Source organism: Prionailurus viverrinus, chromosome A1 (assembly GCF_022837055.1).
Source record: "Prionailurus viverrinus isolate Anna chromosome A1, UM_Priviv_1.0, whole genome shotgun sequence".
NCBI classification, from domain to species: domain Eukaryota; kingdom Metazoa; phylum Chordata; class Mammalia; order Carnivora; family Felidae; genus Prionailurus; species Prionailurus viverrinus.
The window spans coordinates 106,424,709-106,441,377 of NC_062561.1; the positions used below are offsets into that span (position 1 = coordinate 106,424,709).

The following is a 16,669-nucleotide window of genomic DNA, read 5'->3' on the forward strand; positions in this document are numbered from 1 at the left end:
AGGACCTTAAGTGGGCACAGGAATTTTTTGCATAAACTAAGTTCAATGCAAATATGAGTTCTGATCCTGAATGTGACAAACATTACTGCTTTTCATTTAGTTCTCCTAAGGCTTGATTAAATGGAAACCCCACCACAGAAATCAGAGGCTGCAAGACAAAATGGCAGACGGAACAGTCTGGACTACCCAAAGCCCAGAAAAATCACATGTGCCAGAGTCAGAAAACGTTAAATTCATTTTCTTTCAGCAACGCCCACAAAATATAATTTTGGATGCTAGCAAATTAAAACCTTGCTGGCTGGTATGGGCATAATGACCTGCCATTTCATGTACATGTAGAGGCCATTAACATATACAATTTCAGCGATATTGGAGAGCACAACAATCCAATGAATTCACAGGTTTACTATTTTCATAAACAGATTACTCCTTTCACAGATGGTCTTTAAAAATAAACTGTAATCTATCAAACTCACCAATCTCATTTATATAAACACTCAGAGTAAATGCAATTAAGCCCTCTCTGGTACAGAAGGAGAACAAAAAAAAAAAAAAAAATCTCATAGCAAATTAAATAAAAACAACAGAGAGTAACAGGATTAAATGCTTTTTCAATTCATCCAAGGATGCCTTTAGCCCATTAAGATTCACTTACATTTCAACTTTGGGTTGATAACATCAATTCTACTGGGCCAAAGGAATGAGGCAAAATGAGAAAAGACAGAGTTTAGAGCATTAGCAAGCATATAAAGTATACTTAATGGACTTTCCAGTATGAACTATCACCCTGAGTTTGCAGTGTGGAAGATAGCTTAAATTCTCTAGCATACGTAATACTCAAATGCAACATTTAAAAATGTGTTGTAGATGCTCCTTTTCAGAAGACTCACTGTAAAGCTCTGTTCTAGTGAGGAACATAAGACCATGCACCCAAGCCCCAGGAAGCCAGGCCACTTCTCAAGACCTTTTGCTTTCTTGAAAACCTGTTCCCAAGCCCCCGCCCCCGCCAATGGCTAGGACAGCTCTGGGCAGTTATTTTGCCATTACAGCCCTGAGCCTCTGAGAGACCACACCAAGGGATCAGTACACAGAAAGATACAATAGTTCACTTACTTATTTCTTCTTTAGAAGTGAAAACATCTACCAAAAACTATTAGTGCGTTTAAAATCCATGCCTTTAAAACCCCACTTGTTTTTTGGGATTGCTGTAAGATTTTAAGTTTTAGTCTAATCAGAAATGACCACTGCCAAAAAAAAAAAAAAAAATTAAAAAAATTAAAAAAAAAAAAAAAAAGAAATGACCACTGCCATGTTGTGAAACGTACATTTCATGGCTCCTGATTCTGAGGTCTCACGGCCTAGTCCTTCCAAGTGATCACCTCTGTTTCTCCTGGTGTAGAGGAATAGGGGCACTGTGCACTTTGGTTTCTTCCTGTGTTTTCATTGGGGACTGAGTACTTTTCAGCAAAATTCACAGGATTTTAAACTCCTGAAATTAATGAAGTCACTGAGACAGCTGCTGATTATCAAAATGGTTACATTCTCGGATACTACCAGGGTGGGAAATATTTAGCCTTGAAAAGTATTTTATATTCCAAATTAGTAATCACTTAATTGGCAAGGGCTCTAAGATTACCTGTGGCCCAACAGAAACAGAAGGTATTTCTTATTATTCCAAAATACAATTATTTGAAGGGAATTAACACCTATTGCTAACAGCAGTTTTTCTTATACGGACATAAACGAGTGCCAGAATTACATTTGAGAGAAGAACTCTCAGGAAAAGGAGAGAAAAATGTGGTGAGTAAATAAAACTTTACAGGTCTCAGGAGTAATTCTTAGAACAGCAAAATGGACCCAATTCTATTTTCCTTTTCTGTGATCTTTTAAAAGAGTTACCACCTTTCATGTTAGGACAGTTCATCAGTATCTACCACAAATTCCCAAATAATAATGGCTGTTTGTTATTCCTCAAAACACAGCATAATTAAAGTAGTTACCAACCCTATCTTGGGCTCCTATAATTTAAAACACTAGTTAACTCATATCCTCTGAACTTTTTCTGATATCCTGACCTATTTATAAATTCAAACTGATGAGAAGCTGACCCTACAAAAAATACTGAAATAAAAATATTAAAAATTTACTTTCTGAAAATATTCCCTGATATTTATCTTTGTCTCTATGTATTACTATGGTTAGAAAGATAATCTTGCTTAGGTTTTAACTTTGCAGGACCAGAGGATGAGACCAATCTAGAATGGAACTGTTTGTAACAACGTTTGGGTAAAATACAAAAGTGAGAGGTATATTAACAACTTAACTGTACAGACGTGCAATCCCAATGCTACCATAGACAGAGTTTTTAAAAAGGGTGGTAGCAGCCCTTCTCATGTGGGTTCCAGAAAAGGAAGGACCTATTTAGGACACCCATTGTATGTGATTAGCTCCTATCCTTTGCATCTGGAGTTATACTACCTGTGCATCACCCTTGGGGGGATTCATGAAAATAGTTACTGAAATCACTTTCTGTAGGACTTAATTCTCTACACAAACCCTGGTTAAGGAGATGCTGGATTGCACACATGACTACAGAAAAAAACTTTTGATCCTTAAAGATAATTCTTTATGCCAATGTTTCACAGAATCCCCCAGAGTACAGGTGTTTTCCTAGGTAGAATGAAGTACACCTGGGTGCTAATATGAACTAAATGGTGGTCTGTAGCTAAATGAAATAAAATATTTAACTTTTGGCCTATTTTTATTTGTTGGTTAGTGAATCATGCAGTGACATATGAGTCACAAACATTAGTAGCAAAAAAAAAAAAAAGTCAATCATGGGACTCCTGGGTGGTTCAGTCGGTTGGCCACCTGACTTCAGTTCAGATCACGATCTCATGGTTCGTGAGTTCAAGCCCTGTGTCGGGCACTGTGCTGACAGCTCAGAGCCTGGAGCCTGCTTTGGATTCTGTGTCTCCCTCTCTCATTTCCCCTTCCCCACTCATATTCTGTCTCTCTCTGTCTCAAAAATAAATATACATTAAACAAAAGTCAATCATGTTTCAATTGATTTTGTATGTATGTACAAGATTTTATACATTGTATGCTTATAATAATGTTTTCTAAGAGGAAAGTCACTTACAAGTCATACAATAATAATTACATCAGTATTTCACAGTGATCCAAAAATAATCACCTGGTCTATCACTTACACCAGTGTCCGGGAGTATCAGCTAAGCCAGGGCTCCTGTAAAACCCTAGGGTAAGACATTTATATAGATTATGTGAATGGCCCCTCTAGACTTGTGCAGCGCAAAACTTGTGCAACTGTACATGAGGATCCTGAGGTAAGCCTCACTGAATCATTCTGATCTTAGAGCTCTGTATTAGTTTACAATAATTGGTTTTTCCAAAACAGCACATTTGGCTCACATCTTCCCTCATAATCATAGTGCACTTAAAACTTTTCAGTTTGCCCTGGCAAAATTATGATACTATCTATTCCTGGTCTTGTCATCTGTATGCTTTAACAGAAGATGTGAACCCAAATAGGGTATATTTAGGGTTATACTAATCATGAAACATATACACAACCATTCCCTAAACTACTCCTAAACTAAAACTATTCTCAAGAGATCATCAAAACCCTCTTCATCATAAAATCCAAAAGATTTTTCGGTCCTCATGATATTTCTGCCATACTTCTCACTTGCCGATACTTTTCTCTTCAAAGGGTACCCCTGTGGAGCTTCAGTGACGTAATACTTTTGGATTATCTGGGTATCTCACCAATGCTATTACTGGGTTTTGTTTATGGGACCATGCTGCTATTGCACAGGGTTCCAGCCACAGTGCTACTGTTATCTTTCTACTCCTGCTGGGGTTCGTTCAGCCTTGGTGACAATACTCACCGTCACGGTTCTCACAGTCACCTGAATTTCACTGATGCCTCGATCTGTAACTCTAGCTCTGAACACTCCCATTAGCTTTAGACCCTTATAACTCAATGTCCCAGATACCTAATACTCCATATGTCCAAAAGTGACTCATCAACTGTAACCTCCCAATCTGCACCTTCTTCTGCATGGTGACGACACTACCATATATCCAGTGCTGTTCAGCTATGAAGGAAGGAAAGAGAGAGGCAGAGACAGAAATCTCAATATTTAGCATGTGAAAAAGTGGCAGATTCTTGAAAGAGCCTATGGAAGACCATGCACACAGCAGAGACACGCTGGAAATTAGCTTTGCTTCAAAAGACTCTTGTCTGAATGATATCCAGTCCAATTTGTTCCTAAAGCTATGAAAAAACACAGAAGGGTTAAAGAATCATGAGCTTACCTATGCAGTCCCCATTTGAATCCTGCTTGTACCCCATGTTGCATTCACATCGGTAGCTAGACACGGTAGGTATGCAGCGTCCATTTAAACACAGATTAGCATGGTGCTTACAGATATCTATTGTCTGGTTCAGAATAGCTACACAGAAAGAAAGCACAAGTGGTGTTTCATCATTACAACATGCACTGCTTTTATGAAAGCTGATTTTTAAAAGGCTATTTCATAGTCCACTCAGGTGCACATATCAAAGGCTCACATTATTCTACATTAAAACTTGAATGTTGAAAATCTAAAAGATATTCCTGAGACACATGGTAGTAACTTGCATTTGTTAAGTTATACATCTGGAAACCCTGCCCATAATGATGTCTTTTCAAAATTTCAGGAATGTTCTACTGTACATTTGAATGCTTTCCATTCCCCCCCCCTTTTTTTGGTAACTGTGCTGAATATTCAGATATAGTAAATAGGCCACATGCCAAAAAGAATAAACAGAACACTGTAGGACATCATTAAATATTATTAGCAAGAGCAGTTCTTATAAAAAGAATGGACTTAAATGTCAAGTACGCCAATGCCAGTTCTGGCTGGAAGCCCAAGTTATTCAACAAAAAAGGGTGAGGAAAAGAAAGATATTTCATTAAAATATTTGGATAGGCACAGAGAAAGAGCAAGACTTATTCAGTTTATCTCAGTTGAAAAATGGTCCTGGAAAATAATTCAAGGGGTGTATGAACAGGGCAGCTCCAAACGGCCAAATGAAATATACTGGAACCAAAAACATGCTCTTTAATGGCGTCATCTGGACTGGAGTGTTACCATGCTCTTGTCTTTATTTTCAAAGCGAACTTGGGTCACTCTTCCTGTCTCCAATTTAGAAAGCTTATGGAAGAGAAAAACAGCATTTTCCTAAGAATTTTTTACTACTACATTATTTTAGATCTTGAAATAAGTTTCACACACATGCACATGCGCGCGCGCACACACATACACACACACACACCCCTTCTGAAAAAGATGTTAAGTATTAAAGTATCATTTAAGGCAGAAAACTGAAGTGTCTACACAAAGAGTGAACACTCACTTAGTCCAGTGATGATGGGCCCCTGTCCTCCGGCTCCTACACCAGCTCCCCCAACTCCAGGAGAAAAGCCATTGCCTCCAGGGATGGGGATGAAGCCTGTCCCTCCTGGGCCATAGCCATTGCCATTGCCACTTGGGGCAAAGCCATTCCCCCCAGTGCCTCCAGGTCTGGAACCAGCACTCCCTGGAATCCCTCCTATTGGAAGTCCATCCATGCAAAGTCTACGATATTCCTCTAGAAGAAAAAAACATCAGTTAAACATGGATGGATGACCTTCTGCACGATAAAAACCATCTCTCTACTGTAAGATTATTTTAGATTATCTCTATTATTTGGTCTGAACAAGGAAGATATTATCTTGATAAATGTTTTCAATGCTAGCAGTAGCAGGAAATGGTAGAGATGTTTCAGAAAAAAAATTAAAACCTATTTGCCCTATTTTAACTGGGTTGTATAACCAAAGAATTGTCTATATGTGCATTTTGATTTTATCTCCCCAAGTGCAACTTGTAAAATTCCAGATATAACTATGAATGCAAGAAGTTTTGTTAAATGGATGAAAACGAAAGCTTTAAGTGATTCATTATTTATATTTGGTTTTAATGAAAACTTCATCAGCATTGCACCTACACATTGTTCCTATCTCCTTTCTTTTCTTTACGTGATTAAGGTGGCTTCAGAAAATCCTTTTTTTTCTAATATGGATTTTAACAGAAGACAGTGTTTAGTCAGCTTTTCAATCTTCGCCTTATTTTCCCAAGTATTAAAACTGAGAGAAAAGAAGCAAGCCTATAAGTCATCTCCTTATTTTCTTATCTGTTCTCAGAATTACGGCACTGTGTCGGTAGAAATGAAGATTATTTCACTGAAGCAATTATCTCAGGGTTAATACTACTAGTGAGACCATTAGTTTCCAAAATTATATGCATTATTGGTACTTTTTTTTTTTTAACACTTTTTACTACTCAATTTTGATGCTGGATAGCTTAGAGATTTTGAAGGAATATGCCTTAGTATTTTTCTCCATAACAGTACATATAGACACCTATCTTTAGAAGAATAGTTCACATAGTTTAGTTGTTTTCATAATACTATAGTTTAACATAAAGGCTACATAATAAGACATATTGAATGCCTATATGTAACTGATAAACATTAATTATAATTTACCATTCATATCACATTAACAAGAGGAGTTACTTCCCATTTAACCTAAAGTAATTTCCACATACAACCTCAATTATATGGTTACTTAATACAGCAAAATGAATGACAGGTGTCCTTCTACCCTTGTATTCTTAATATTCAGGTCATTAGAAATGAGGAAATATCTCCAAGGATTGGGTTACTAGAAAATAGGGGCACTTATGAAATAAAATATAAATGGAGGTTACTCAAAGACAGTCATAGCTCTGACATGAAAGATAAGCAGATTTCTAAAATGAATTGAAATATTGATGTTCAGAATAATTTTTAAAACTACTCACACAAAGACCAGTCATAATCAGCTTTCAGGAATTTTTCTGATATTAATAAAGTGGATATAATAAAAACTGATCCCAAATAAACAATGCTTCCCTATCCCTCCCCAAAATACCCTAGTCATACTGAAGACAGAGAGAGGAATACACATACGACTGGACTTTCAGAAGAGCCAAGTACATTATTGCTGCTGATTTTCCTAACACTGCCCATCCTGAGGAGACAAGCAAAGCAGGCAGCTGCTCACCAGAGCCTCTGACGGGACAGGCCTCAGGAATGGTTCCGACACCCCAGCAGCGGCCGGGCTCACAGCAGCATTGCATTTTTGTCATTCTGCCCGGGAGCTCTTGTGCACAGCGACCATTCACCAGGCCCGAGAAACACGTGCCTGTTCTCTGATCTGAACATGTGGAAACAAAAGAGAAGGCGTGGAAGAATTATTTCAGGTTCTTACACCCATTACTTTACATATTAGAAGAGGCTAAGTGAAGGTAATCTTACTTAACCTCTATTATACCTATTTGTTCTTTTGCTTTCTATGACATTTGTTCATTCCCTTACTCATTTTCTAAGCAAATACTCACTGACCTATTCCATGTCATATCCCAGGCATACAGTAATGAAAGACACAAAGCAGATGTGAGCCCACATTATAGAGCCAGAGCTTGAAAGAAAGTAAGAGCCCAATTCCAGCCTAGATTATCCAATCTCCAGCTGACTTGCAGACGCACAGTGCTGTTCACCACTGAGCGTTTACGGCTGTTTGTTACACAGCAATACCTGACCGATACAGCTCCTGTTCTAGAAAGGTTGATCACAAACAGCTCCTCTGAGCCAGTGACATCTGAGCAGAGACCTGCATGGTATGAGACCAGGTGCCATGTGATTATCTGAGGGAAGAAGTTGGAAGAAGAAGAAGGGGATGTGCTCAATGTGTGTAAAAACAAGGGGCCAACGCAGCCAGAGAAGGGAACACAAAAGGAGAGTGGAAGACTCTAAGCTCAGGGAAATACCAAACACAATACCACGTGAACCATTAGAGAAGGACTTTTCAATTTTATATGGAGTGCTGTAAGAGTCACTGGATGCTTTCAGTTAGAGGAAAGATAATGGTTTACATTTTTAAAAAGAACTCTTTGGCTGTTGACAGTGGTGAGTTCAGGAATACCAGTGATGGGAATTGGTGACAGAAAATGGGGACCCAGATGATGGTGGTAGCAGTGACAATGATAAAAGCAATCAGATGGCAGATATATTTTGAAGGTACAGCCCAGGGGGAATTGCTTGGGAGTAGGGTATGAGATTAAGAGAGTCTTGGAAATTTCCTAAGTTTTTGACTTAGACAGCTGAGACAGGAAGACAAGGGGAAAAACAGGATTCGGGGACATAGTACAAGGCTTCTCTAAAACATGTTACCTCTGGGATGTTGAATACAGGAGCCTGGAACCCTGAGGGACAGTCAGGCTCAAGGTACATACCTATGAATGAGGTGTGTACACATGTGTTGTAAGCCATGAGGCGGGACAAGACATTTTTGAGAATTAGGGCAATAAATGATATCAAATGGTGGTGACAAGTCAAGTCAGGTGAGGACCAGGCTGTAACCATGGGGCCTGGCAGGACTGTGATGGTGAGGAGTTTTGCATTATCCTGCAGTGTTGGGAGTAGAGCACTGACATGATCAAGTTTGATTACAATAAAAGGTCCCTCTGGCAGCAGAGTAGCAAATGGATCAAAACAGAAGATGAAGTCTGGAAGACGTCATCAGAAGAGAACATAAAATGCAAAATTGCACAGGGATAAAATATTAATATCATCTATAAACCCAGTGAGTTTAAACTAAAACTGTTTTTATGGTACCCAATGGAGATAAAATTGTGGGTCTGGTTTATTATATATGATTCAACTTTTATCAAGAAGCTTCAAAGAAGTTTTGTCTATGATGGCAAGAATAAATGCGTACCACGGCAATCAGGAGCTGCATTCCACTGATGCAGATGAATCTAGCAGTTGCCAAAAAGTTCAATTAATAGGTAAAGCTTAAATTGTTTTGTACGAGATACAGACTTTGAAACAAATATACTATTTTCTCAAATGGTCTGTAGTATACCTCAGGATGCTTCTAAGCTACTGTCAAAAAATAAATAAGCTACTGTTAAAATGGCTTTAAGGTACTCCCTTTAAGAATCAGAACACCTCCTTTGATTTCCCAAAAGGAAGTCACTAGGCCCAAAAGCAAAGTACTCAATTTGAAGCATGCATGCAAACTGCATGGCAGACATTTCATGAACTCTCCAAGCTGGGCTTGGACAGACTGCCACTGGGAATAAGTTCACAGGTAGGTGGATATTCCCAAAAATTATCCAGGAAATTAATTTTTGGAATATTTATTCCAGGAACCCCAGATATCATATTCCTAGATTTACTTGATTGCTACATTTCTCAAGAATAAGATAAGGCAGATTAGAAAGCCCTAAACTCATAGCAATAATCTCAGTTACGAAACACACTCGGTACTACAAAGTAGGCTGAATGTATTTCTGTCTTCAAGGATTCTGTAAGGAGGAGCTTGTACCATGAAGTTTGAGAAAAAATGAAAGACAAAACTCAGAAAACCAAACAAAACAACAAAAAAGCAAAACCATGGCCTTGAATCAGAAGACTTAGTTCTTCCATCAAAATCTTACTGCTTGATTTTGCAACTATATTTAAGTCGTCTTCTTCTCGGAACAGGGTTTGTGGCAGAATTAAATAAAACAGTATTTGTTGTGTTCCCAGCAGAATGGTGGATTAGCTACCCTGAATGTCCCTCCCAATTTAAAGATCCTGCCTAAAATATGAAAAAGTATTTTAAAAATACATTACATTACCCAGCTGGCATGAAAGAAAGGGAAAAACAGAGTCTCACAATGAAGTGAAAACAGGATCTTGAGAGGTAAGTGCACAGCTAAGTTTCAGATTTACAGCTTCTGCAAAACTCTGGAGACTTTCAATTTCAGCCCTGATAGCTTCACAGGGTCCAAGAAATAAAAGATAAAAAGCCCAGATTCTCCCTTCCAACACAAAAAGTAATAGAAAACTCCCTCATAAACGAAGGGCTCCAAAGACCCATATCCTTAGGACAAGGTGATAATGTACAGGAGGGAAGCTAAGAGACTTATCTGTCTCTACCTCAGTGTTGAGTGGAGGTTAAAAAACAAAACAAAACAAAATTAAACTAAAAACAAAAAACCTCTCCTAAGAATCTTAACTCCAAGCTCTTCCTTACAGAGACCCTTTGGTGTCTCAATTCATACTAGGCTGCGGTCTGAAAAACTTCAAAGTAAGAATATACTACATAGAGGTCCTCAGGCAGGGATACTGTGCAACTGACAAAGGTAAAATACAGCAAATTAGGACTTAATATTAAGCAGGTCTCAAAGAATTCTCATAGGCAAAGTCCCAAGAGACAGGAGTGGCTAACAAAAAAATAAATAGCTAAATAAATGAGTAAATAACACAAAAAAGAAACAAGGCTACATAAACAAAAGCAGCTGAATAAACATCAGATATCAGATATGAGAATGGTCAGGACAGGTGGACAATTTGTAACTGCTTTTAATGATAATTAATTAAATATTAATTATAAATAAATTATATTTCATATGCTTAAGGCAATTAAAGTCTGAAACTGTGAACAGATAAAAGGGGTCCATAAACCATGATAGAACAGTCTTAAAAACTTTCAGTGAAACCTCTATAAATGAAAACTATCATAACTGAAATAAAATGCCTAGTGGATGCATTGAACAGTATACTGCACATAGCTGAAAAGAGAATTAGTGAGCTCCAAGACGTATCTGAATAATTTATCTTCAGTGTACTTCAGAGAGACAAAGCCGTGGAGAATGTATGAAAAAACAGTTAAAAAATATGGAGGTGAGTATCAGAAGGTAAAATGCATCTAGTAAGAGACTAGAAAGTACTAGGGAAGAGGCAATATTTAACAGATACTATCTTAGAACTGTTCTAACAAAGTTCCAAGACAGTCTGAGATCTATGATGTCCAATAAGTGGGAAAAATAAAAAGAAATACACAGCTTGCCACATCACTATGAAACTGCAGATCCACAAAGAAAAAATAAGGAGGTTAAAAATGGCTAAAAAGAGAGACTGATTACTTTCCAAGGAGTATTTGAACCAATCAATGGCTTCTTAATAGCACCAATGGATGCTAAAATACAATGGAATATTGCATCTTCTGTATACTATGATAAAACAGCTGTCAACCTAAAACTCTGTATCCCAAGAAACCATCTTTCCCGAGAGAAAATTAATGTGATTTTCAGGAACTCATAAAAAGAAAGAATTTTCTGAGGCGCCTGGGTGGCTCTGTCAGTTAACCTTCTAACTTCCGCTCAGGCCATGACCTCACAGTCTGTGAATTCGAGCCCCACATCAGGCTCTGGGCTGACAGCTCAGAGCCTGGAGCCTGCTTCAGATTCTGTGTCTCCCTCTCTCTCTGACCCTCCCCCACTCACACTCTCTGTCTCCTGAGGATAAATAAACATTAAAAAAAAAAAAAAGAAAGAATTTTCTACCAAAATATTCTTGCTAAAGGAAATTCTAGAAGAGGTGCTTCAAGCAAAAGGAAGATGATTCCAAATAGAAGGTTTGAAATATATGAAGGAATAATGAGGAAAAATAATTAGATATGCAGGTATATATAAAAAAAACTCTGTAATATTACACAGAAATAATAATTTGTTTCAAACAGAGTGGCAACTGACTAGAATTTTTAAAAGTTGAGAGGGGGAGATCTAAGTGCAGTAACCATCCTAATATTCTTTCACTGTTTTGTATGAGTAAAATACATATTAATTTTAGACTTTATGTTACATATGCACCTTAAAATGCTAGGATAACTGCTAAAACAACAGAAATGGAAGTATATAATTTCTAAACAATAAATTTAAAAGAATGGGGTGTGAGGGAGGAGGGAAACCAATAAATAAAAAAGAGAGCAAGAAAGAGAAAAAAAGTAACAGAAAAGAAAGATAAATAAGAAGCACAAAGAAGGCAAGAGAAGTACAAACAGATTGGTTACTATAATAAATACAAATGGATTTAAATCTCAATTTAAAGGCAAAGATTTTCAGATTGTGAAAAAATATTTTTTTAATATTTAGGCTGTTTAGAGGAGATATATTTACAATCTAAGGAAAAAGAAAGATTGACAGGAAAAATATACACCAGGCACATATTTAAACCCTCTCAACCCCACTCACAACATGTGACGCACAATGAAATAAAATACACAAAAATAAAGTATTAAGGAAAAGATCAAGAAGAAAACAATTTTAGGAAACCAATACATATTGAAAAAAAGGTTCAATTCACCAGGAAAACGTAATATTTTAGATATTTTTCACTTTGTAACATAACATCAAAATATATACACAAAAACTTAAAGAACCACATGGAGAAACTGAGAGCTCTACTATCACAGTGGAATATTTACACACCTCTTTCAGTAATGGGCAGATATAGCAGACAAAATTCAGTAGATAAAGAAAAAATGTGAATGGTACAAGTCACAAGTTTGATCTAGTGGACAGATTTATTCAACAACTGGAGAAAACACATCTTTTTCAAGCCCATGTGGAAAATTTGCAAACCATGGAAACCCCATACACTATAAACAACTCATGGGTCAAATACAATATCACACTGGAAGTAAGGTAATATGTATAAAAATGAGTAGGTGCTCATCAGGAATCTATACCAGTTCCAGACTTTCGCAATCTGCAATGATATTGTGAGAGGTCTACAAATCGGTATTTACAGTGAACACTGAAAAATCAGTATAAAATGCCTCACCATATGTAGGCACTACTGTGATTCTCATATATGGAGACTTCACTGTGACTAATAAAACACAAATTCATTTAAAATGATTACTAAATACCCAGTTGCTTTTCTATAATGCAGTTTCTCAAAGATAATGAATTATCATCCTGAGTGGATCTAAAAAGCAATTTTCTGTGTGTCCAAGGGGGTCTTCAAATTCAATTAATATAAATAACCACTGCTTTACATGATTTGGAAATCTCTACTCAGCCCTAAGATATGTATTGGACGAAACCATGTCATTTGTGAGAGGGTGGAAGGACAGAAAGAGAGGATTGGAAAATAAATCATACATTTTTTTCATAAATTCTATGATTAGTTTCTTCTAATAACATCAGAGAAGCAGGCAATCTACTTCCAACCCTTAGAGTCAAATTCATATTATGATAAAATACAGATGAGTTTGATGTCCCATAGTTAATGTCTCCCTAAAAATATGTTACAAACCAAACCAGAGGCTCATTCCTTTGCATAACAAAAATTGCATGGTTTTGGGAAAGCACTGGGTTGAAAACGTGTCACATGCAAGAATATCTAGATAGAAAAGGGACACCCAGTAGGACTAAGAGTTGTCTAGGCACACCATCCCTTGAAATAGGGAATTATTAGGGATGAAGGCAGATGAGGCAGATTTATTACACAACAAGGACAAATCCTTCTAACGCTTGATATATGTTTAACTGCAGGAGTGATATGCCAGAAATAATGAAAACAAGTCTATTTTTCCAATAATCTCCTATCACCCTCACCACATTCCTGAACAAGGTTTACATGAAGTCTCATTTAAAACCACACTGTGGAAGAGGAAGCAATTCATCTTCTCTGATTAAAATATGGATCTAACTTGAAGCAAAATAATGGTACTCTTATCAGTGTTTTCTCATGGCTTGACATTTACTCTAAGCTTAATTTAAGAGAACTAATGGTTAATTACACAATGTGATGAAAACTTTGTAAAAGCTGGGGATTGTACCTCGAAATAAATAGATCTCCTGTTGAATGAGTTTTGCTCTTTAAAAATGAAGGATTCAGCCGGAAAACACTGATAAGGTTAGCTCAGGTCAGAATATTAGTGATCGTAGGTGGTCAATAAATAGAAGCCATTGTCTCAGGCTGCATCCCCTGATACTGGAGGACTGCACCTGCCTCTTTGATGATCTGGGGCCAACTTGGGTTCCCCTTGATTAATTCTGCAGATTCTTGCTATTCCTAAAATACTTCCGTGTATGCTTTCATGTTTCCATTACACAAGGCTAACTAGAACAAGGAACAATGAAAGAAATAGAAGCACTGTGGCTCCTAGGTTTATTTTTTTCCTTAAAATAATGAAGTGTTTCTTCCTTAACTATATAACCCTTTTCTTGCTAGGACATTCCTTCCTAATTAAAACCAGTATCCCTGTTCCACCACTTGTCTTCTACATGATTCTGAAGTTAAAGGTAAAACACTACTCAGTATACTGTTGCTTCTCTGTCTCCCCTTCTCCCTTTAGTTAAACATTTTTAGGCATCTCGGGTTATCTCTCAAGCATTTTGCAAATAGGCACGTGCACATGTGATCAACACCCATGGCCACCTAGAAAGAGCATCTCCTGGTCATCACTCTCTATCTTCCTCATTTCTTTTAAAATGTTTTTCCCCCACTGATTTTCGTCTCTGGTCTCTGTCCTGCTCAAATTCTTAAGTCACTCTCACTGCTCTCTGGATCAATCTGATACTCCTCAGCACAGAAGTTAAGAACCTCAGCAACAGAATCTTTATCTCAACCATCTGCCTTGTTTTGTTTCCAACTATTTCCTCCCCTCAGCTCTCTTTCTCAGATGAACTCTTCGCACCCTCTCCAGAGCCCCTCACACAAAGTTTCTGTGTCTTGCTCATGCCTTTCTTCTTTGCTTGGCAAACCTCTGTTCCCTTTATGAAGCGCCTACCTGTGTGCCAGAGTCTACGCCAGTGCCCATTTCCTCAAGAATTTTTGACTTATAGCATCCAGTGCCTACAAAACGATTTAGCAATTAATCACCTCTGGCCTCAAATGTTCTTATTTTTTTTTCACATTATGTTTTCAGGTTTTGTTTCCTTAAGAATATTCCAAGGCAATATAGTGCACTGAAACTTTTGTAAGGCTCAAGAAAATGTCCTAGGATGTTGTAGCTATAAGATTTCTGAACACTCTCATTTTCTGAATTTCATTGGCTTTGCTGCTGACTGGTGCTTTTGTATCTTTGCTCAAGGTCCCTGCTGGCTCTGTTCTTAACAGCAGCAGGCACGTCATCTTGCATACAGAATTTGCTCACTGCTCTTATCAATTCATTAATTACTCATTGCTGCCTGGCAATCACTCTCTTTGCCTATATAACAATATGGAAATTAGGTATCAATAATGCCAGAGTATTCTAAAACGACACAAAGGTCATTAAATTGGGCTATTAAAAATGCTTCTAAGAAAAAGATTATTAGGCATATTTCTACTCTTTTTAGAACTGATGTATGTTAGTACTCTGCGTTGAAAAGAAAGCTCTGTCCTGGATATTAAAAAGAAAACTTGATAAAACATACTAGATAAAATTAAATTAGGCACTTGACTTTCATATTTAGTATAAAGTAAAATGGGGAAACTATCCTAGTTTAAAATTAAAATGCCCAGCTAAATTCTTCTGTCATATGAAACTGTTTTCCTACCCATAAAAGAAAAAAAGGCAGTTTATCGATGCTTTACCCATGATCTTAGCCAAAAGGCCAAGAAGCGATTATTGATGCTTTATAATGTGGTATAGACTCAGGATATTTTTGTTAACTAGAATAAGAAATTATGGCAGCATTAAGCCTTCATGGAGATAACATGCATTTTCATACTCAAAAAAAAAAAAGTTCTTAGTCCAGCCAATTCATTATTGTCAGTATGCATGTGGTTATAAAATAAATAGCATAGAAATATCCAGGACATACATAATGCAATCATAAACAAATACAGTCTAAGCAAATACAGAGTCAAATTTTAAAAAATTAAAATCAAAGATCTCTTACACATTAAAACATCAGATTTGGTTTTTTTCATATATGGAAAACACATCCTTACTCCAAATGTAACACAGTTATTCAAAAATGTTTTAAAGTGGTTACTTAATTTAACTATGGCTTTATAATTTTGGAGTGTCATTCTCCCCTCCTTAGGGGATTCTCCTTTGATCCTGGGTCAGGATGTCAACACTGAAATGAATGGAGACTCTCACACTTAGCACAGGACTCAAAGTGCCTCAGCTCTTAGAAGCTTAAGCAGGCTCTTGTCTTAGGGGCATCCTGGACCCCAACACACCACGTCCAGCAGGATGCCAAATGATGTAAAGCAGTTATTAATCAACACAAAATTCTTACATCCAACATCATCTACTTCATCCATTTGCTGGTTTTCTATCCATTCGTAAAAGATTTATTGAGCCCACAGGACTACACAAGTCATCATGTGAGGCTCTCAGGGAGCAGCATAACGCAGAACCAATGGAGCTTATAGTCTGACTGACATATAGAGTGTAAATATCTGTGCAATGTGAGAAAGCCAGAAATGAAGGAAATGAAAAATATTATGGGACGGGCTGATTAATTGTGCCCAAAAAGAAAATGTGACATCTAACTGGGGACTCAGAGGACGAGTCAGGTTTTAATGAGCACAGTGAGGGGACATCAAGATGCTTTAGAAGAGAAGCTATCATGGACAAAGGTATGGCAGTTTGGTCATGTACAGCAGTGACAGAAATGTGAGTGTTGAGGCAGCAAGCTATTAGCAATGGATCTTGAATAAAAGCTGGGACCAGGTTCTGAAGGGCTTTGAATGTTCAGGTAAAGACTTAAAACTTTACAGAGACAGGCAAGAGATGAA

The 16,669-nt window shown here is 37.3% G+C and overlaps 1 protein-coding gene across 2 annotated transcripts in view; it reads right to left on the reverse strand.

The window, feature by feature from the left end:
• FBN2 (fibrillin 2) overlaps positions 1-16,669 on the reverse strand; it is a 257,700-nt gene that overhangs the window by 112,911 nt on the left and 128,120 nt on the right. For both annotated transcript variants that reach the window (XM_047859972.1, XM_047859981.1), the window contains 3 exons: positions 7,155-7,307; positions 5,426-5,659; positions 4,342-4,479 (listed from right to left, as the gene is read on the reverse strand). In XM_047859972.1, coding sequence (XP_047715928.1) covers positions 4,342-4,479; positions 5,426-5,659; positions 7,155-7,307 — 525 coding nt within the window. The remainder of the gene's footprint in view (positions 1-4,341; positions 4,480-5,425; positions 5,660-7,154; positions 7,308-16,669) is intronic.